The sequence below is a fragment of the Geotrypetes seraphini genome, chromosome 3, assembly GCF_902459505.1.
Source record: "Geotrypetes seraphini chromosome 3, aGeoSer1.1, whole genome shotgun sequence".
NCBI lineage: Eukaryota > Metazoa > Chordata > Amphibia > Gymnophiona > Dermophiidae > Geotrypetes > Geotrypetes seraphini.
Window position 1 is genome coordinate 108,534,126 of NC_047086.1, and position 22,772 is coordinate 108,556,897.

The 22,772-nt window shown below is 42.2% G+C and overlaps 1 protein-coding gene across 13 annotated transcripts in view; it reads left to right on the forward strand.

Annotated features, from left to right (window-relative positions):
- KLHL29 (kelch like family member 29) overlaps nucleotides 1-22,772 on the forward strand; it is a 775,329-nt gene that overhangs the window by 715,006 nt on the left and 37,551 nt on the right. For all 13 annotated transcript variants that reach the window (XM_033937815.1, XM_033937829.1, XM_033937828.1 and 10 more), the window contains one exon: nucleotides 15,231-15,424. In XM_033937815.1, the coding sequence (XP_033793706.1) occupies nucleotides 15,231-15,424 (194 nt within the window). The remainder of the gene's footprint in view (nucleotides 1-15,230; nucleotides 15,425-22,772) is intronic.

Sequence of the window (22,772 nt, forward strand, 5' to 3'; positions counted from 1 at the left end):
CCCTAAACAACAGCTGCCACCAGTCATTATTGTGCACCACATTCATTTATATTTGTATTTTGATATTTATCTTAAATGCTCCTTCCTCATAGTTTTATTTCATTTTGTTTTATCTTGTTAAGAACCCCTGCGAAGGCAAAGTTCCGCCAAAACACGGCTCGTGTAAGGTCCGTTCTAAATCACCATTCTTGAGAGCAATTAGTGTACAGTATTGTGAAATTGTTGTGACATATGTTTATTTCTGTAGACATGGTTTATCAATTTTGATGTTTTAATATTTTAAGTTTGAACATTTTATTTTAATTCTGATAATTCCTGCTACATTCAGAGATTATTATTCCACTCTTGTTGTTTCAGAGTCAAGGGTGCAAGGTTTTCCATTTCTTCGTACCCAGATATTATCAGATTCTTTAAGAGTGCCCTGAGTCTTCAGCATCTGGTTCGCCAGCCCTGTCCTTCCTGAAACCCCAGCACCATGCCAGAGGGGCTCTCAGATGTTTTTTCTGTTGGCCATTACTTCTGCTAGATGTATCTCTGAATTGCAGGCCTTGTCTTGCAGGGATCCTTACCTCCATATCACGGATGCGGAATCTCCTTGCAGACAATCCCCTCTTTCTTGCCAGGGGGGTGCAGGCCTTCAGGGGGGTGCAGGCCTTCAGGGGGATGCAGGCCATCGGGGGTGGGTGCAGGCCATTGGGGGTGGGTGCAGGCCTTCGGGGTGGGTGCAGGCCTTCGGGGTGGGTGCAGGCCTTCGGGGTGGGTGCAGGCATTCGGGGTGGGTGCAGGCATTCGGGGTGGGTGCAGGCCTTCGGGGTGGGTGCAGGCCTTCAGGGGGGGACAGACCTTCGGGTGGGGGGTACAATCCTTCGGGGAGGGTGCAGGCCTTCAGGGGTGGGGTTTAGGCCTTCAGAGGGGGACAGACCTTCGGGTGGGAGGTAAAGTCCTTCGGGGGGTGCAGGCCTTCAGGGGTGGGGTGTAGCCCTTTGGAGGGGGGACAGACCTTCGGGGGAGGGGGGTCCTGGTGTAAAAGTACACAGAGGGAGAGAGGGAAGGGGGGGTTCAAAGATACGTGCATATGCCAGACTTTGGGGGTTAGAAATAATGGGTCTAAAAACAGAGGAGTGGGAGAGAGATGGTGCATAATGGGATTTAGGGAGGGAAGGAACAGAAAGGGAGAGAACTTGGAAACAGGGGATGGTGTGGAGGGGGGATAGAGATACTGGATAGGAGGATAGTTGGGAACAGAAAGGGAGAGATGGTGGATCCTGGGGTGGTGGGGAGTTGAGAAAAGGTGAATCTGTGGATCGAGACAAAAAAAAGGAAAGATGCCAGATCTCCGGGAGAGGGAAGGGAAACGGAAGGGGAGGACAGAGATGGCAGACGGATGGTTAGCACGGAGAAAGGAGACCCTGGCAAGCAAGACAACAAGAGCCTGGGACCAACAAGATTTGAATATTGACCAGAGAACAAAAGGTAGAAAAAATCATTTTATTTTCTGTTTTGTGATTACAATATGTTAGATTTGAAAAGTGTACATGAGACAGCTTGAAATGGGAACTTTTCTATTTTTGTGAATGGCAAGGCTGAGTTCAGTTAAAATATATGCTTTATAAGAAAATATAATAATGTGTTTTATAAAGTTTATAAGCATTGCTGGCATACTCGGTGAGGTGTTCCTAGTGTTGGTGGTGGTGGTAGCATGTCAGTGTGTTGAGAGGAAGAGGTAGTCTGGGAAATTCTGCTGAGCAAACTCTGGGCCCATTTCCACCCCCAGTTAGTCCACTCCACTCAACTGGTTCACACACTGAGTGGGTCTTTGGGTGTTATTTCTGGGTAGTTGTTTTTAGAATCTCTTCCAGTGGTTTGTCAGTATCTCCTTCTGGTCCAAGGAAGGAAACTTTGTCAACCTTAGCATTGACCTTCAGAATATGTTTGTAACAGCGCTGCTTGTGTGGCATTAGGCTATGTAGTGATCGAAAGAAAAAAACAGACCTTTGCACATTTTTGCACTATATGGTGGGTGTATGAGGAGATTCATTTCCTGCACAGTTAAGTCCGTGTGAAGTTACCTTGTGCTGTATTTGACATCTAGCAAGGTCTCTGGAAGGAAAGATCTAAGCTTAAAAATGAAGTGGCCAGAAGTTATGTTAAAAGTAGATAGCGTGGCTGATTTTAAGAAAGGTTTGGACAAATTCCTGGAGGAAAAGTCCATTGTCTGTTATTAAGACATGGGGGAAGCGACTGCTTGCCCTGGATTGGTGCACTCAGCAGCAACAAATACTAGTTTTGGCTGGCTCTTTCCCCGCATTTCTTCTCTCTTTCCCACGATTTAATATCCAGTTCAGGCAGTAAGTAAATACATCGGCAGGGGGGGTCTGTTAAGTCTTGGGGGCTGGGGATGGAAGGTGAGAATCAGTTCTGTAGGCTATCAGAAATTTGCTTAATTATCTACTCACACAGAAAAGCAGTAAAGTCAATAGGTTCTCTGAGTGGGAACAACCTGTTTGATCTTGCACTCTTGTGATTGACCAATTGTTTATCACTGTTTAATTTATCACATTGATTAATTTGAGCACACCTGAGGTGTCCTATGATGGTGTGCACTGCAGGCAGAGGGTGATTAACCTGTGCCTTATTGTGTAAAGCGCTGGAGAATTCTCTCCTCTCGCTTACCTCTCACGCTGAGGACACCCTGCTTCAGTATAATCATTTATATGATTTATCTTATAAACATTATTACGTGGTCTTTTCCTCAAGTGCTGAGACATCAGGTTGTTCCCACTTGGAGAACCTATTGACTTTTACTGCTTTTCTGTGTGGCTTTAACATTTTTGCTATTCAGTATACCTAAACTATTATTCAGTAGAAAATTTTGGTTTGTTCAATCAAATCCTGTGTGGACATTGGACTTCTATGAGTGAATGTTCTGCTTGATTGAACAAACTAAATTTTTTCTACTGAATAATAGTCTAGGTACAATGAAAGTAAATAGCAAAAATGTTTGAGTAGATAATTTAGGAAATCTTTTTCATATTGCTTGCTTATGGACTGGGAAAAAAGACTGTTCAAGCAAATGTCTCCAGAACTGATTTAATGGAAAAATGTGATTTTTTTTTTAAGTACTTTGTGAAATTTATTGTTGTTGTGAAATTTATTGTTGTACTTTGTTTAAACTTAAAAAGTGGTGTCATTAACAGTGAATCGAATCGAGAAATCGATTCAACAGGGTGAATCGAATCGAATGAAATATTTTTCTCTGAATCGGGCAGCACTATTGGCTACCATGAGAATGGGCTACTGGGCATGATGGACCATTGGTGTGACCCAGTTAGGCTATTCTTATGTTATGTTCTCATCTGTAGGGGCCTTTATTTTCATTTCTTATTTTAATGTATTTTTTTCCTGGGAACTTATCAGTGTTTTTTTATAATGGGAACAAAAATGGAAGAGAATTAATGTGTGTGGAATGGGGGGGTAACTAATTTCTTCAGCTAAATAATTCAATCCACCTCAACCAAACATAGGAGAACTCACGCACCATTCACACACCCTCCAACCAAAAACGTCAAAAGAAAAAAACTGTTAGACAACCTCCTAGCCATTCGAGCTGCAACACTTGACCCCCAACTCTACAACCTATTGACCTCGACCACAAACTACAAAACCTTCAAAAAAGAAATAAAAACCCTTCTATTCAAAAAACACATAAAACCGAACTAACATAATCAGAACTGTCCCAAGCATCACCTGTAACTACTCCATATGTACTTCTGATGTCATGACAATTCAGACATAATTTATGTTATGTTATGTTTGGAATAATGGTTACATATATGAGGTTCAATAAAAGAAAATTTTCACTGCCTGTTTCTATTCTGACCATTTATTCCATTTCATGGTTATTGCAAAAAAAAAAAAAAAAAAAAAAATTTTTACATGGGGGGGGGTCAAAAAATGATGGGCCCCGGGTGCCACATACCCTAGGTACGCCACTGAATGCCACAAACAGTTCAGAGCAGTTTACAGATGAAGAGACTGTATACAGACAGCGATATTACAAACAAAAATTTTCAAAATTACATTAGCATGGTAAGATTAATCAAATTTTTCCTGGAAGTGTTTTAGAAGTACATCACGGCAGTAGAGTCAGAGAAATTTATCAAAGATATAAGTTTTGATTGACTTCCTAAAAGTACCTCTTTATGGTCAGCAGCATCTTAATTAAATCAGACACTGATAACCTTAACGCCAATTTTTTGCACTAATACACATTCTTGTCATTTCTGCTGCATGAAAATGGATTTTGTGATGAAATCCTATTCCAACAGCAAACTGCTTCTTAATATACACTGCTGAAATCCCAATAAACATCAAGTTACCACCTGAGCTGGGAAAATTCAACACACGAGTTCCTCAGAATGCCACACTAGATGTTCGTAGCTGTCCTCTTAGGAATGTTTTAGTGTGTGAGTTTATTATTTTATAACATTTCATAAAGTTTATAAAGTGCAAGTGCTTCAATAAATTAAATAGTTATCATTTTTTTTAAAGAATTACTGCAAAAGCAAATACTTAGCTTTGTAAAAAAACTGGGTCTGCCTCAATCCCCACCGACTCGTTTCATAATTTCATCAGGGTCGGGGATAGGGAGAGCTATAAAGAATAAAAAAGTTGTTAATAATAGGAAACCCCAGTAAACTAAGAGTTTAAAACTAAACAATTGCTACATATCTTACCAGAGCAGTTTGAAGTCTTAGCTAATTGCTAAATATCTATTGAAAGTGCCGGGTTTGTTAAATGGCCGCAGCATAGAGGTGGACCTAATGAACCAAATTCCCGGATCATGTGACCCCATGGTGACCAATGAACAGCTGACGGGACATTTTAGACTGAATGGATAGGACTAAACCTAGGAACAAGATAGGGAGGGTCATAAGGCCGTTGTTAACCAATCACTGGTCAGATTTAGACCTTGGGGATACATTGTATTGAGCTGATACATCCAACGAAGCTCTTTGATGTTTAGATTATGCTCAAGATTACCTCCCTCCCACCCGACATGAACATTATCAATAATACGCCATTTGAGGTCATTAATTTTGTGTTTCAAAAGAGACCAATGGCGAACTAGAGGAGCCGTTTCTACCCCAGTGTTGACACGAGACTTATGTTCATTAAGTCTGACATTCATGGATCTAGTGGTACGCCCAATATATATCTTTGGACAGGGACACATGATCATGTAAATAACATGATCTGATTTACAATCGGTCCTAGATCTGGCTGAATATATTTTACCAGTCTGCGGGTGACACCAAGTTTCACCTGTCAGGGCATACTCACACCACTGGCAGTGGCCACATATGTAATGGCCATTTTGAACGGAAAGGTCCCTAGGTTGGTAAGGAACAACGAGTTCCCCCAGATTTCTAGCTCTTTTAAAAGCAAAAATCGGGGGGCCATATTCAGGTCCTAAAATCAGCTGTACTATATGCCAGTGGTGTAGAATTATCTTTTTGATGTTATGTGCTAGATGGGAGAATGGTTGGACACATACTAAAGGCTTCTCTTCCTCTAATTGAGGTTTATATTGGAGGAGTTGTTGTCTGTGGGCGTATCTAGCTCTAGTGTATGCCTGTTGGATTATATATTTAGGGTATCCTCTCTGTTAATATACACAGCATATATAATGAAGTCTAATAGCTGGACTAAAAATGTAAAACAAAATGAAAGCTGTCGTATGCAAGCACAACATGCTTCTCAGCAAGCAGTTAACTAGCCTTGTAAGAAGGTTCCTGTTCTATTTCTATGGGTTCAACTAAGGGAAGTCTTGCTTCACCAATTTGCTTCATTTCTTTGAAGGTGTGAATAAACATGTGGATAAAGATCAGCCAGTTGAAGCAGTATATCTAGATTTTCATCATTGTATGTTCACAAATGGCTCTGTGCGGTCTTTTCTGTGCCCCATAGCAGCCTATGAGAATTGTATGGAAATGAAGTACAATGAGCTCATTAATATTAAAATGAGCACCCCGGGCGATGACCAAACATTGCCAGGTGATGTACAAAACAAAGTACTAACCTTTAACGCTCCAAAATCACCAGCAGGTTTGGAGGTATTAAAAGCATATATCAGCAGGTAAAAAATAAATAAATAAAGGTATGGGATACTAGCACCCAAAATAAGGAGATACAAAAGTGATACTAGAAAGAGACTCTATAGACTAGAAAATTACTAATTTGATAACTTAAGCTATTTGGGTATTACTGATGTTCCGAACCTAGTTTTATCACATATAAATAGGTTTCTTTGGAACTACTGAATTGAGACAAATGAAACCATGAAATTAGATGTTAATATTAATTAAGTAGTCATGTATGCACTAAAGGATTTGTGATGGAATAGCTTAATTAAATTTGGAGGCCCCCTGGGGATGGTTGTGCAGTCATTTTGTATCTGTATTCCCTAATAGTGGGATCACCTGCCCTAAATGGCCTGGATAGACAGTTTGAATAGTTATAAGATTTATAGTATGTTTGTTTAGATTTCATATATATTTTTATAATTAATTGCAGTGGTAATTAATTATGGCCCCTATGCAAAATTTTTGGGAAATGTTCCCCAGAGTAGCGAGGAATCAACCTTAAAAGATCTGGGAGCAGCTGCAGTTCGGCCATTGCTTTTTTTTTGGAGTTTCTCTGAATTGACAGCACTGCTGTGGCAGAATTTATTCTACCATTTCTTATATAGCAGCACTGCCCCGTGAATTGCTTGATGCAGTTTTCCGGGTTTCACCATGTCTTTGTAGGTAGAACCGATGTTTCAGCCATCATGCTGTGGCTTTATTCAGGCTATGCTATGAGGTCTGCATCTTGTCTTTATATATAGTGGGTCCTCCAACCTGAATGACTGGGGCTTGAGGTAGAGAATGACATGGGGAAAAAAATCTGTCCCCGTCCCACCATCCCCTTCACCGCCATCCCCTTCACCACTCCGTCACTGTCACTGCCATCCCATTCACCGCCCCGTCCTCATCCCCACAGCATCTATACAAGCCTCAGTACTGCAATATTTAGCTTATTCCTTCCTTATAAATCAAAGTTCTGGCTGCTGAACTGGAGAAACAGATGTTCAGCTGGCAGGGCTTTGTTTATAAATTTTTATCAACACAACTAATATACTACTTTATCCTAAAGCAAAAGAAAAAGAAAATAAATATAATTTTTTTTTCTACATTTGTTGTCTGGTTTCTGCTTTCCCCATCTTCTCATTCAATTCCTTCCATCCACTGTGTGTCTTCTCTCTGTGTCTTCCACATGCACACTTTGAAACTCTGTGCCTTTGTGCCTCCATGCCTCCGCATGCGCAGTACAATATAACTGCCCACAGCGCATGATAATATCAACATCAGTGTCGGGGAAGCAGGCTTAAATCGGTGGCAATGGCTAGAGGGGCAGGGAGAGAGAAAAAAAAGAAAGACAGACAGGGGGGCAAGGAGAGAGACAGAAAAAAAGAAAGACAGACAGACAAGGGGGCAGGGAGAGAGAGAAAAAAAAAGAAAGATAGACAGACAGACAGGGGGCATGGAGAGAGACAGAAAAAAGAAAGAATGACAGGGGGCAGGGAGAGAGACAGAAAAAAAAAGAAAGACAGACAGGGGGCAGGGAGAGAGACAGAAAAAAAGAAAGACAGGCAGGCAGGAGGGCAGGGAGAGAGACATAAAAAAAGAAAGACAGGCAGGCAGGGGGCAGGGAGAGAGACAGAAAAAAAAGAAAGACAGGCAGGGGGGCAGGGAGAGAGACAGAAAGACAGACAAACAGGGGGAGAGAGACAGAAAGACAGACAGACCGACGGGGGTAACAGACAGACAGGGGGGCAGGGAGAGAGATAGAAAGAAAGAGACAGACAGGGGCAGGGAGAGAGACAGAAAGAAAGAAAGACAGACCCACAGGGGGCAGGCAGGCAGAGAGAAAGAAAATTAGAATCAAAGAAAGGGGGAAGTGAGAGAGAAATAAAGACAGACAGAAAGAAAGGGACCAGGAAGAGAGAAAGACAAGACAAACAGAAAGAAAGGGGGCAGGGAGAGAGAAAGACAGACAGAAAGAAAGGGGGGCAGGGAGAGAGAAAGAAAGACAGACATACAGAAAGAAGAAAGAAAGAGAAAGCAAGAAACGCCTCAGTGCCCCTTTGTGCTAAAAGTCTACACATCTATTCTAGCACCAGTGTTCCCTCTAAGGTGAGCGCATGAGCGATCGCTCACTATTTTCAGTGGCGTCGCTCATACGCTTTCCCCTGTCGCTCACTCGAGGGAGGTGAGAGGATGCGGCGAGAGCGGCAGCGGCCTGTATTTTCCAAAGTTGAAAGATGCAGCGGCAGCTCCTTTCAAGATCCCCGACTGCATCGGACTTCGTGAGAGGAGCTGCTGCCACATCTTCAGTGGCTACCAAGGGGGGGGTGGGGGACGGTCCGCTCCGGCTGTGCACATCCCCTAAGGCTGCAGTCGGAGAGGAAGTTCAGGCCAGCCAATCGCTGCCTTGCTGGGCGGAACTTCCTCTCCGACGGCAGAATTGACGTCGGGAGAAGCAGAGAGAGCTTGGGGCAGCCGCGGCGGTGGCTTTGGGGCCTGTTTCCACTCCATGATTGCGGCGGTGGTTTTGGGGCCTGTTTCCCCCGATGGTTGCGGCAGTGGCTTTGGGGCCTGTTTCCCCCCGATGGTTGCGGCAGTGGCTTTGGGGCCTGTTTCCCCCGATGGTTGCGGCGGTGGCTTTGGGGCCTGTTTCCCCCGATGGTTGCAGCGGTGGCTTTGGGGCCTGTTTCCCTCGATGGTGGCAGCAGTGGCTTTATGGAGGGTAGGGAGCAAGAAAGGGGGCAGGCAGGGAGACAGAAGGGAAACAGAAAAAAAGAAAGGGGGCATCAAGAGGAAAAAAAAGAAAGAAAGGGCAAGGAGAGAGGAAGAAAAAGTTGGGGGAGGGAATGAGGTCTGGAGGAGAGGAAGCATACAGGCTGAAAGAAGGGAAGAAAGATTGGATGCACAGTCAGAAGATGAAAGTGCAACCAGAGACTCATGAAATCACCAGACAAGGTAGTAAAAATGATTTTATTTTAAATTTAGTGATCAAAATGTGGCTGAATTTATATATGCTGTCTATATTTTGCACTATGGCCCCCTTTTACTAAATTGCAATAGTGTTTTTTAGCACAGGGAGCCTATGCGCTAAAAACTGCTATTGTGGTTTAATAAAAAGGAAGGGGGGTATATTTGTCTATTTTTGTATGGTTGTTACTGAGGTGACAATGCATAGAGTCATCTGCTTTGACCTCTTTGAAAGAACCCCAGAATAGGAATGATAATTAACATTTTCTCAGTGTATAGTGTGCTTTGTGTTTTTTAATTTTATTGTTGGTAGATCATTTTGACTTGGTCATTTTCAAGTTCAAGTTTATTTGTTCTTAATGAATCGCCTATTTTAAATTACTAGGCGATGTACAATACTATAAAATATACAAATAAGACATTGGTGTCAACATATAAACAACTTTTTGTTATACGATATAATCATCCTATAAAATACATACATATATATTAAAAAAAAATGTTAATTATGGGTAAAAACATACAAGTGTTAATTATGGGTAAAAACATACAAGAGTAGTGAGGGCAAATAGGGGGGAAATTACAATATTTAGACAGGAAAGAAAGAGAAACATAAAAGGGAAAAACAAATAGGAGGGGAATTTGAGTTAACAGTTAAAAATCCATAATTAAAATATTAGGAATCATACGCATCTTTTAAAAAAAAAGTTTTTAGTGTTTTTTTAAATACGGCTAAATCCTTTAATTCTCTAATAAACTGTGGTAAGAGATTCCATGACTGGGGGGCCATAACTGAAAACATGTCTTGACGTCTGATTCCTATAACTTTCAACGATAGGACCAAAAGAAGGTTAGAAGAGGTTGAGCGAAGTAAACGTGTAGTGTTATAGGGAATTAGCCACCTATTAATAAATTGTGGCTCATTAAAATTTATGGCTTTAAAAACTAGGAGTAATAATTTAAAAGTAATGCGGTGGCTTACCGGGAGCCAATGAGATTTAATTAACAGAGGGGTGACATGATCATATTTTTTTGCATTATAAATTAATTTCACGGCAGTATTTTGTATTAATTGCAGCCTTCTTTTTTCTTTTTGTGTAATATTAATGAGGAGAGAATTACAATAATCTATTTTGGAGATGATTAAGGAATGGATTAAAATGTTGATGGATTCAGGTTGTAGGAATTTTGTAAGCGAACAGATTAAGCGTAATTTATAAAAACAACTTTTAACAATGTTATTGATATGGTCATGATAAATAAGTTTGTCATCTATCAACACGCCTAAAATTTTTATAGTAGTAACCAAGTCTAATTCAGTATTGTTAATAGAAATTGGAGAAATTAATTTTGTATCTCTTTTCCATGAAAAGAGCATTGTTTTTGTCTTTATGAGATTTAAAACCAGTTTGTTTGTAAAAAGCCAATTTTTTATTGAAACAAGTTTATTGTTAATACAAGTAATGTCATCTAAGTTTTCAGGGTCTAGAGGATGAATAAGTTGTATGTCATCAGCGTATGCAAAAGTTGTGAACCCTAGAGACTGAGTTAAGCTAAGTAGTGGAGAAAGGAATATATTAAAGAGAAGAGGGGATAGTATTGAACCTTGTGGAATGCCATAATTTGAGGAATAAAGTTTGGAGATTTTATCATTAAAGCTGATTTTAAAGTAGCTCGCAAGCCCAAAAAGTTTGGGCACCCCTGAGCTAGAGCGTTGAAGCTGTGTATTTCTATTTTATCCCCCCTTAAACTGTGGAGCGTTTTTTAGCGCCAGCCGTGGTGGTAGCAGCTCTGATGCTCAGAATTCTATGAGCGTCAGCGCTGTTACCTCCGTAGCTAAAATTCACACTACAGTTTTGTAAAAGGGGGAGGGGTTAGTTTGTGATGACATATTCCATACTAGGCGAAGGTGTTTTCTGTGTTCTGTGTGTTCGATAGACATGGTTTTCTGTTAGGATTGACGGTGTAGGATTGATCTGTGCTGGTCTGGCTTGTTTAGTTTTACAATGGGTGTATTGATGTACTGCTCACTGCAATATGTAAGATGCTACCTTTTCCTAGGTACTCATGTGTGATGTGGCTTGTTACTAAAAATCATGTTTTTCGTACAGATGGGGAGGGGGGTGTGTGCCAAAAAATGATGGGCCCCGGGTGTTACATATGCTAGGTATGCCACTGTATGTAAAGATACCAGAAAGCTGGCGAAGCAAAAACTTTAAGTAAATTGTTATTCTTCTAAGTTTTGAGTATTTAACCCTCCCACAATCTCACGGGCACTCGTTTCAAGTTTATTAAGATTTTGATTTAAACACAATATCAAATATTTTCAATGCGTATAACAAAAATAAATTTGGGGAAATAAATAAAACCATTTGAACAATAAACATACAAACATATCCATAGATGATTAAAAATACATAAGGAGTACAAGGATAAACTACATTTGTTTAAAAATGCATCCTCTGCGCCTGCTCATAAATTTGTGGAGTATGTAATTTGTCGCTCATGCATATTTTTTTTTGCACACACCTCATCAATCCTTAGAGGGAACATTGTCTAGCACCCGTTAATGTAATGGGCTAAAAAACTAGTAGTATTATAAGAGATTGCTACAATGACAGATTTGTACCTCAAGCTAGAGAATGGCACGATGGTTGTTACCTGCGGCTAACCCGCCGAAATGGGGAGAGAAAAAATAGTGGTCTCTGCGGGGATGGGGACAAGGCCATTCACCACCCTGTGGAGCAATGAATGGTCTTGTCTCCGCAGTGAGACAATCACGGATTGCATGGTCCAGCAGCCCCCTCCTGCCCGATCGCAGAGTTCCGACTCCGATGCCGACTCCGAGTTTTCCAACTTAAATTCTATTTCTCCCAGCCACACACGCGGCTGCTCGACTTGTTCAATCTTCTCCTCTGCTGCAACTTCCTGTTTCCAGTTGCATCAGAGGAGAAGATTGAACAACTCGAGCAGCTGCGCGTGCACGGCTTTTTGAAAGCGTGCAGCTGGGAGAAAAAGAATTAAATTCGGCAAACTCGGCATCTAAGTTGAGGTGGAGGCAGGGAGATGGCTGAACGCTGCGATCGGGTGGGAGAGGGTTGCTGGACCGTGCGATCACGTGTGTTCCTGGCTCACACTAGGAAGGAGGGAGTGAAAGGAGGGCCAAGGAAATGAAGAGGGAGAGAAATAAACCCACAGCAGGAAAGAAAGGGGAGGACAGGCAGGTGAGTCACATGCTGGAAGCAGGGGAAGAAAGAGGGAAAGAAGCTAGATGGGGTTGCAGAGAAGAGACACATTGGTGTGGAAGAGGAAGGGAGGGAAAATCTGGACACAGGAAGGTAACAGAAACAGAGGGGAAATTATGTGCATGGGGCATAGGGACAGAGACATAAAGGGGACATACATGGGGATGGTATATGGGCACGGGGGGGGCAATGCCAGATACATAGGGGAGATATTAGAAATGGGGAAAATAGGAACACAGAAGCGAGATGGTTTGTGGGGATGGGACGGGGACGGGGACCAAGCTCGCAGGCTCCAGCAGCTTGCACAAATTACATTGTAACGCGCCACGAAGGTAAGAGGGAGGGAGGGAGATAGATAGATAGATAGTCAGTCAGTCAGGCCGTACAAGGGGAGCTGAAGGGTGGCAAACCAAGGAAAAAGAACGAGAGAATGGGTATAAACATAAATCAATGAACAAAAGAGGAAACATATACATATATATGGTGATAATTAACACTTTATAAAAAATATACTTTGAAGAAGGAAGAGAAGAAAATAAAACTACATGGCCTGATGGGGCATGTGTGTATATAAAAGAATGATATTAGAAATAAAAAAATAAAAATGAAAGATAAATAATAAAATAATACGGTGTGATGGGAGAGGAGAAGAACAGGAATATATACCATGAAAAGTTATGGGTGATTGGTATTAGATTATGAGTGCTAGGAGCATAGGGTGTCCATAAGTATATGAATTAATCTAAACAGTGCTACATATCCAATGACATATACTATACAATTCATATCATAAAAACATGTACATATAGCATGTGTGTACATTTGCATCAAAACAAGCATAAAAATACAGATAATATCATCACCCGTAATGAAATATCAATAGGAGCAATATGCACGTGATTGATACATATAAATGAGATTTTTGGACAAGATATATAATAAATTGCTGAGTAGAATCAAAAAGTACATAGTATAAACAAGTTAATATGCCCATAGTAGGATACATATAAGAAAATAAAACGATGAATATGCCTGCATTTCAATAGATATATAAAATGTTATAAAATATAAAAATGTTATTATTAATACATAAATATTAACTGGAAAAATATGTCTAAAAAAAATAATAAAACAATTTATAAAAAAGGACGATAATCAATGTCAAGATTGAGTCCTGCAGGAGTAATAGTGTTCATTTCAAATATTATCCTCTGCTCTGCTTGTAATAAAATGTGGTCTATATCTCCACCTCTCCATCTGAGTTTAAAGGTCTTGAATACAAAAAAATGTAGATCATTAATGGTGTGACCAACTTCTTTCCAATGTTCCACTAATGGAGCTGTTATAACCAGGGCAGGATTAACCAATAGGCCAAGTAGGCACATGCCTAGGGCCCGAAATGGCAATGGGCCCCACCAGCATCGATCGGCAATGCGGGCCCCCACGATCGGCAACGCGCCCCCCTCCCCCCCCATCGACAGAAAGTAAGACAAGCAAGCAACACGGGTATGAAAGGCAACGGGAACTGTAATTGTGCAAGCGGTGCTGCTTGCCCAAAGCTTCCCTCTGACGCAGCTTCCCGTTTCCACCTGGGCGCATGGTGGGGTGGGGCGGGGCAGGGGGCCCAGTGTACTTGTGTGCCTAGGGGCCCTCGACGAATTAATCCTGCCCTGGTTATAACTTCTCTGAGAATACAGCTTCTGTGTTCTATAATCCTGGTTTTGATCTTCCTCTTTGTTTTTCCCACATAAAGGAGTTTGCAAGGACAAACGATAATGTATATGACGTGTTCTGTTTTGCAATCACTGCTGAAATTAAGCTTGTATTTCTTGCCAATCTTTGGATGTACAAAAGTCGTGAGGCTAATAGTGTGTCTGCAGACGGAACACCTAGAGCAAGGTTGATGTCCAGTGTGGTTGTTTTGAATTTCAGTGATGTGAGGAAGAGCAGAAGGTACTATTTTATCCCTGAGATTAGGATTCCTGGTCAGTGCTATGGTCGTTTTTTTGTTCCTGAAGCAGTTATGCAATTCTAAAATTCGCCAATTGTTCATAATAATTCGCTTTACATCACTTGAAAGATGTGAATGTCTTAAGACACAGGTGAAATCTGGTGGTTTGCGTTCTCTTTTTCCAGTATTGAGCAGATTTTCTCTAAGTAGTAATTTTGACCGTATATATCCACTATAAATGTCTTCCAAGGGATATCCTCTAGTGGCAAATCTATAAGCCATGGATGGTTTTTGCCTTTCGAATTCCTCAGGGGTCGAGCATAGCCTTTTAAGATGCAGAAATTGACTATAAAGTAGGTTCTTTTTCAGAGGTTTCTGATGAAAGCTAGTGTAATGTAAATAGTTATTCTTATCCAAGGGTTTTTTTGTAAATGGTAGTCCGAAAACAGTATCGGCCTTTAGAGATCATAATATAAAGGTTGCTTCCCCATGAACGTGTCTCTGCTCTGTTGCTCCATCTGTGTGGCCTTTATACTTTCTTTGCATTGCTTATGTCGAGATACCAAGTTATAGAGTTGTCCCAATAGGCATCTGTGTCTATATAAAATAAGTCCAGGTAACTTTACAAAAAATTACCCTCACTATGAAACAACAGTAGTCAATAGAGAATAAATACATTTATTAGCATTATTGATTCATATATTAAGAACTTAGTACTGAACACTATTCTCCCAGGCCTCTCCTACCACCCTTTCCTACTTTCAGAAGGTTAAATTTAGATGCCCAATAAAAATAGATACCTAGCAAGGAGGATCTTCAGTCTTTGAATATTAGCTTATACATACCAGTTATTTAGTCAGCACACTCACGCTTTTGTGTCTGAGCTATTTCCATGCTGAATTTGATATGAATTTTTCACCTGTTTCCACTATCATTCAGGTATGACACAATCACCAATCAGTGGGAAACGGTGGCTCCTTTACCGAAGCCTATACACTCTGCAGCTTCTACAGTTTGTGGTGGCAAAATCTATGTGTTTGGAGGTGCAAATGAAGCTGGCCGAGCTGCTGGAGTTCTGCAGTCCTATGTTCCTCAGACCAACACTTGGAGTTTTATAGAGTCTCCCATGATAGGTAAGAATCTTGCTTTCCACTATTGTGAATTCATAATTTTTGTAAACCTAAAATAATGGATCATTCTAATATCTTACATTCAGGCCAGTCTTTGTGCATCAGTGTGCTCAGCTGGGAAGCATCTGCCCCAGTCATTGTAAGCCCTATGAAGATAGGGAAATGCCTGCTGTAACTATATAACACTTATCCTGAGCCACCACTGCAAAGACATGCACCAAACCAATTAAATATACATGAAAACCACCACAAATATCTAACTGACCATTCAGCTAAGTATAAGTGCAGTAAGTGTGGCAAGATAGTAGAGAATGCATAATGAATGATGGGGTGCATCAGGACAAGTAGGGCCAACACAAGTAAAAGAAAGTAATGATTTACAGTTTAAGATCTTATTGCTGACCTACAAGTGTGTTCTGCTGCCCCTCAATATCTATCCTCTCTTCATATACACCTCCCAGAGAACTCCGTTACTCAGATAAGCCATTCATAGCTGTACCCTTCTCCTTCACCGTCAATTCCAGACTTCGTTCTTTTCATCTAGCTGCCTCCTATGACTGGAATAAATTACCCGAGTTTGTCTGTCAAGCCCCTTCCTGTGTTTAAAAGCAGACTGAAAACCCATCTTTGTGATATAGCCTTCAATCCTTAACCCTACTTCTCTGCCCTCCAACCCAGCCAGCTGATTAACCGTTCCTTAACGGTATCCATGACATCCTGTTTGCCTGTCTTGGCTGTGTAGACTGTAAGCTCTTTCGAGCAGGGACTGTTTTCTTGTGACTCTGTACAGCACTGTGTGTGTCTGGTAGCGCTTTAGAAATAATTACTAGTAGTAGTAGTAGTCATGGTTTCATTTCTTCTTTTTGCCACAGAACAATGGCAGGTGTGCAGCACTTGTTGGATCCATTGGGAAATTGTGATCACAACATGATCAAATTTGAGCTAATATCTGGAGTGAATTCGCAAAGGAAATCTGTTGTGGTGGTGGTTAATTTTCAAAAAGAGCAACTATGATAAAATAAGGATAATTGTAAAAAGAAGCTAAAGGATTAGCCAAAAAGGTTAGGACTTTAAATCAGACATTCATGTTGTTTAAAAATACCATCTTAGAAGCCCAAACTAGATGTATTCCACGTATTAACAAAGGTGGAAAGAAGAGCAAACATCAGCCATCATGGTTAAAAGGTGAAGTGAAAGAGGTTAACATTAGAGCCAAAAAAAAAAAAAAATCCTTCAAAGAATGGAATAAGGATCCAAATGAAGAATATAAGAAATAACATAAGCACTGGCAAAATAAATACAAAGCATTGATAAAGAAGGCTAAAAGAGAATATAAAGAGAAATTTGTCACAGAGGCAAAATCTCACAACAATAACAACTTTTTCTGGTACATCAGAAGCAGAAACCCTGTGAGAGAATCCATTGGACTGCTGGATCATCAAGGAGCAAAAGAGGCACTGAGGGAGGACATAGAAACTTGAAGGCAGATAAAAGCCAAATGGCCCATCCAGTCTGTCCATCCACAGCATCCACTATCTCCTTCTCGCCCTAAGAGTTCCCAAATGCCTGTCACGTGCTTTCTTGAATTCGAACACAGTTTTTGTCTCTACTACTTCTACAGAGAGACTATTCCACGCATCTACCACTCTTTCTGTAAAAAAAAAAAAAAAAAAGTATTTCTTTAGATTACTCCTGAGCCTATCACCTCATAACTTCATCCTATGCCCTCTCATTCCAGAGTTTCCTTTTTGATATAGCTTAACCCTACTCCTCTGCCCTCCAACCCAGCCAGCTGATTAACCGTTCCCCTTAACTGTATCCATGACATCTTGTTTGTCTGTTTTGCTTGTTTAGATTGTAAGCTCTTTCGAGCAGGGACTGTTTTCTTACTCTTTCTGACTCTGTACCGCGCTGCATGCATTTGGAAGCGCTATAGAAATAATTAATAGTAGTAGTAGTACATGAAAGAGATTTCCCTTATGCAAATTTAAGTCATGTAGGTATTTAAACACCTCTATTATATCTCCCCTACCCTGCCATTCCTCCAAAATATACTTATTGAGATCTTTAAGTCTGTTCCCATATATCTTATGATGAAGACCACCGACCATTTCAGTAGCCTTCCTCCTGTTTATATCTTTTTGAAGGTGCAACCTCCAGAATTGTACACAGTATTCTAAATGAGAGCTCACCAAAGTCTTATACTGGGACATGAATAACCTCTTTTTTTCCTATTGACCATACCTCTCCCTATGCACTCTAGCGTCCTTCTAGCTTTTGGCATCACTTTTTCAACCTGTGTAACCACCCTTAGATCATCACATACTATCACACCCAAGTTCCGTACCTCTATCTTGCACAAAAATTCTTCACACCCTAAACTGTACCGTTGTCTTGGGTTTCTACAGCCCAAATGCATAACCTTGCATTTTTTTAGCGTTAAATCATAGCTGCTGGGGCGCACCGATGTCATCATTCAAGATGGCCGCTTAAAACAACGGACTCTGCGCACCTCACCAGTAATTTAGCACTTTTTTATTGATAAACTCAATGCGACTGTGATTTGGCACATTGCCTTCCCTTGGTTTTGTGGTGTATAATCCGTATATACCTCAGATGGCTCAATCGGGTAAGCAATCGATGAAAGATTATGTTTGTCTGACTCGCACTGGTGATCGCCCGAAAACTATAGCGGCCACGCCACATGCAGGCTCAGCCCTGGAATCGGCGCTTCCATCTACAGGCGGGTCGGCTTCCATGCTCCCAGAGAACCCTATGGCAGACCTTCGGGGAATGTTACAAGAAATCAGCACAGATTTAAAAGCTGTTCGTGCTGAGCTGGCTGCTTTGGCATCAGACTTTCGCTGAGAGATTTTGGCACTGGGGAGCCACATGGATATTTTGGAGGGACATATTGAAGAACAGCAGGTGGAGATTACTCACTAGAAACCCAGCAAGCAGATTTACAAAGTACTCAGCTGTATTTACTTAGCAAAGTTGAGGATCTGGAGAACCACAGCCGGCGGTGCAATATCCGGATCCGGGGCCTCCCTGAATCGGCAGATTATATGGATTGCGCTGCTGTCTCTGCTGTGCTACCAGAGGCTATCAAGTTGGAAAGAGCCCATCGAGCCTTGCAGGCCCCGCACACTAACAGGCCACGTGATGATATAGCTTGTTTCCAAGATTTCACGATTAAGGAGGCTAAGGAATGAGTGCAATCACCTGTTCACTGGGATGGTCATGATGTTGAGCTTTACCAGGATTTGGCTTCGGTCACTTTGCGGCAGAGAGCAAATCTGCGGCAGGTCTTGAAATATCTGCATGACATGGGGGATCCGCTATCATTGGTGCCATCCATTTGCGCTCTTGTTTCATCTTGAGGGTGCCTTGAAGTCGGTGCACTTGATGGAGGATGCTTTTCAGATCTTCCCAGAGGTGGACTTTGGACCCAGAGAATCGTCAGCGAGTGATGGCCTTCGAGCTTTCCATCTACTGGGTCAGCGGACTCCTCTTCCACGTTGGCAGCGCCCATGAGGGGTCGGGGCTGGTTTCAAAGTCAGGCCCCAGATCAGGAGAGATCGGACAATGGCCCGCCTTTATGGTCTCCAGAACATTTTCTGTGTTGGTGTACCTTTTGGGGGTTGGAGGGGTTTTTTTTCTTTTCATTTTCTTTCTCTCATTTGTTTTGACTTTCTGGGGTGCTGTGGGGTCTTGTTGGGGCTCTGAGGCTTGGATCCGGGGTGGGTATTGTGCCTTGATGTGTGGGGGTTGGTTGCTAAATGTTTAGGATTATTGTTTGTAAATTGCAGTTGAGGGAGTTTAGTTTTGTTTTTTGATAAGGTGGGTGAGGAGTGTGGGGTATCAGTGCCTCCCCTTTATCTGGGTTTTTCCACTGGGTAGTGGAATTTTCCAGTGTTTTGCTGTTTAGGATGCCGGGGGGGGGGAGAGGGAGGAGGGTTGGGGCTGTTTGGGAGGGTGGGGAGTTTAGCGGTTTTTCAGCGACAGGGCTCTCAGGATTTTTTGATTTTCGTATTGTGTTATGTTTTTAGTTGTCTTGTATGGAACTTGCAATGTGCCAAGGGGTGCTTTTTTTCTTTCTTTGGGTTGTTTTATGGAGTCTCCAGGTGATGTGGGAGAGATGCAGTTCCATTGTGTGATTTTTAATGGCTGAGGGTTGAATATACCACATAAACGCCATTTATTGTATAGAGAATTAAAGCGCTTGCATGCTAATATAGTTTTTCTTCAAAAAACACATCTGTTATACAAACATGAATATTTGATGCATAATTCTATATTTCCTACTATGTTTTTTGCTTCTAATGTGTGGGATGGTAAGAAATCCAGGGGGGTGGGTATTTTGCTGGCCTCTTTGTATCCCAGGGAGGTCCAAACCACTATCCATGATCCCAAGGGTCGTTATTTGCTGCTGACTGTTTTGGTGGATCAGCAGGTCTATACTTTGTTGAATATCTACTCCCTTAAAATGGGACTGGGCCCCTTTTTTGAGAGGATAAGTGATTTGTTGGGCCACTCGGCAGCTGGCCCTCTTTTGATGGGGGGTACTTTAATATAATGTTGGGTGTGACTTTGGACAATACCACCACACATAGCTCCTTTGTTCGTAGGGAGAGGGAACCTTTGCTTTCTTTGATTTCTAGATGGGGTTTGGTGGAATTGTGGAGACAGACTCACCCTTTGGACCGGGAGTATACTTAGTATTCGTCTTCCCGAGACTGTGGCTCTCTGATATGTGGCTCAGGGATCACCTGTGGATGGCCCGTCTAACGTCCTGCTCCATCCAATCCAGCACGCTTTCTGATCATATGCCTGTGCGGGTTTCTCTGCAGGGCTTGCTGCTACGTTCTTCTTTGTGCCCTTGGTGCTTCCTAGAGACTTTATTCTTGGAACCCGCTCATGGGGAAGTGATAGCCGATGCTATAAAAGAATACCTTGAATTTAATGATGTTGATAATATTGCTCCTTGTTCACTTTGGGAAGGTCTTAAAGTTGTGTTAAGGGGAAAAATTATATCTTTACAGGCATATATTCATAAATCAAAGCAGCATAAGGAGCGCCAGCTGCGTAGTAAGTTGGCTGAGCTGGAGCGGATGGAGCGGCTCTCCCCTGGTTCTGAGAGTCATAGGACCAGATTGGTGAGTTGCGAATCGCCTTTAAGGATTTGGAATTGGCAGCGCTTAGTCATGATCTTCAGAAAGTGCAACAGAAATACTTTGAGTTCAATAATAAAGCCAGCCGCCTTTTGTCTAATAAATTGTGAAAGCAGAGGGCACGGAACTATATCTCTCAGATTGTGACTCCGGAGGGACGTGATTGTTGCTCTGTTGATGATATTGGGGGCGCGTTTCAGGCCTATTATATGGACTTGTATCAGTCCCCAGCTTACACTGATAGTTCCGCTGCAGAAGATTATTTATCTTTGCTTTCCCTGCCTACTCTATCAGAGGGAGAGCTGGGTTTGCTTTCTAGCCTTATTATTCAGCAAGAAATTTTGGATGTTATCAAGGGCCTTCCCTTACATACAGCGCCGGGACTCTATGGCTACACTAATAAATTTTATAAGGCTTTTGACATCTACTTGCCCCCCCTGTTGGAACGGGTGTTTGCAACTTTGGATTCTGGGGCTCCCCTGACGAGTTCCTGGAGGCTTGTGGCGGTCACTGTGATTTCTAAGCCAGGAAAAGCGCCTACCAGTTGCAGTTCCTACCGTCCCATTTCTTTACTCAACACTGCTTATAAGATCTTTATGAAGGTGTTAGCCACTAGACTGCAATTAGTTATTTCCAAATTAATTCATTCCGATCAGGCCGGGTTCATACATAATAGACAGAAGTTTGATAATATCAAAGCAGTGTTAAATTTGCTGTGGTATGCCCAACGGGAGGGATTCCCTACTATACTTGTCCCTCAATGCCAATAAGGCATTCGATTGGGTTGATTGGACTATTCTATTTCAGGTTATAGCTCACATGGGATTTCAGGGTCGTTTTTTGCAATGGGTTAAAGCCTTGTATCTCTCACCCTTAGCGCGTTTGAAGGTTAATGGGACTTATCTGGCTCTGCTGGAATTGCACCGGGGCACTCGACAGGGGTGCGCCCTTTCCTATTTGCTCTCTCTATTGAACTGTTGGCCTGTGCTATTCGTGCTCATGGTGGCATTCGGGTTATATCCCTCGCGAATACAAATTGTTGCTGTACGCGGATGATGTGCTTTTGTTTTTGCAGAGTCCAGAGTCATCTTTACGGGATGTGTCTCACTGTCTCCTGGCATATGGTCAGGTTTCGGGTTTTACAGTAAATATGGTTAAATCAGAGATTTTAAATATTAATGTTCCATCGGACATGGTCAAGGTGCTTCGGCAAGCTTTTTCTTATCGTTGGGTTTCTTCCTCACTTAAATATCTAGGGGGGTGTCTTACGGTGGCTCCCTCCCAGCTGTATGCGGCTAATTTTTCGGAGCTTTTAATTAACCTTTTTAAAGACTTGAATGGATGGGAGGGGCTTGAGCAGGACCGGCCGGATAGCAACAGTTAAGATGATGTTTTTGCCAAGGTTATTGTATCTGTTTATGGCCCTCCCGATTATTTTGCCGGATTCTTTTTTTCACCGTCTTAACAGAAAAGTTTTTGCTTTTATCTGGAATAAAAGTCCTCTCCCTCCCCCCTCCCCCGGGTGCGACGGACAATTCTTTATCAGCCTAAACTTCACAGTGGGATGGGGTGCCCTATTTTGGGGGTTATTACCAGGCTGCGCGGTAAAACTGCTACAGAGAGAGGCAGAGGGAGAGAGAAGCCAAAGGGGGAAAAAAGCAGTTAAAAGAGCAGGCGCAACCACAGCAGAAACAGAAGGCATCCACAGCAGACCAGCAAGCAGGCAGCAATGGAAGCAGCAGGCGGTCTTACATATGCGCTCAAGTGGAGAACTGGAGAGCTTGAAGAGACAAGTCAGACTCCTGGAGGGTAGAATACTGGAACTGGAGGCACTTCAAGCAGCGGAGGAGGGAGACAGAGATGCAGAGAACGTCCAGACAGAGGAAACAGAGAACAAGACAGAGGACACCATCGAGGAAGAAGTCCGAGAGCTGGAGAAGTTCATAGAGGAGGCATACAGGGAGACTGTGGAAAATCACCAGCAACAGTGGAACTGCCAAAAGACACTTACAGAGAGTGTGGACCACCTGACGGACAACCACCAAGAAGAAATGGGTGACACAGCAGCAAGAACGAAGGATACGAACCTGCGGCAGGAGAGATGGACATACATCAGGGACACGGACCTGCGGCTGGAGAATCAGGAGAAGATAGAGAGGACAGCAGTCATCGTGGGG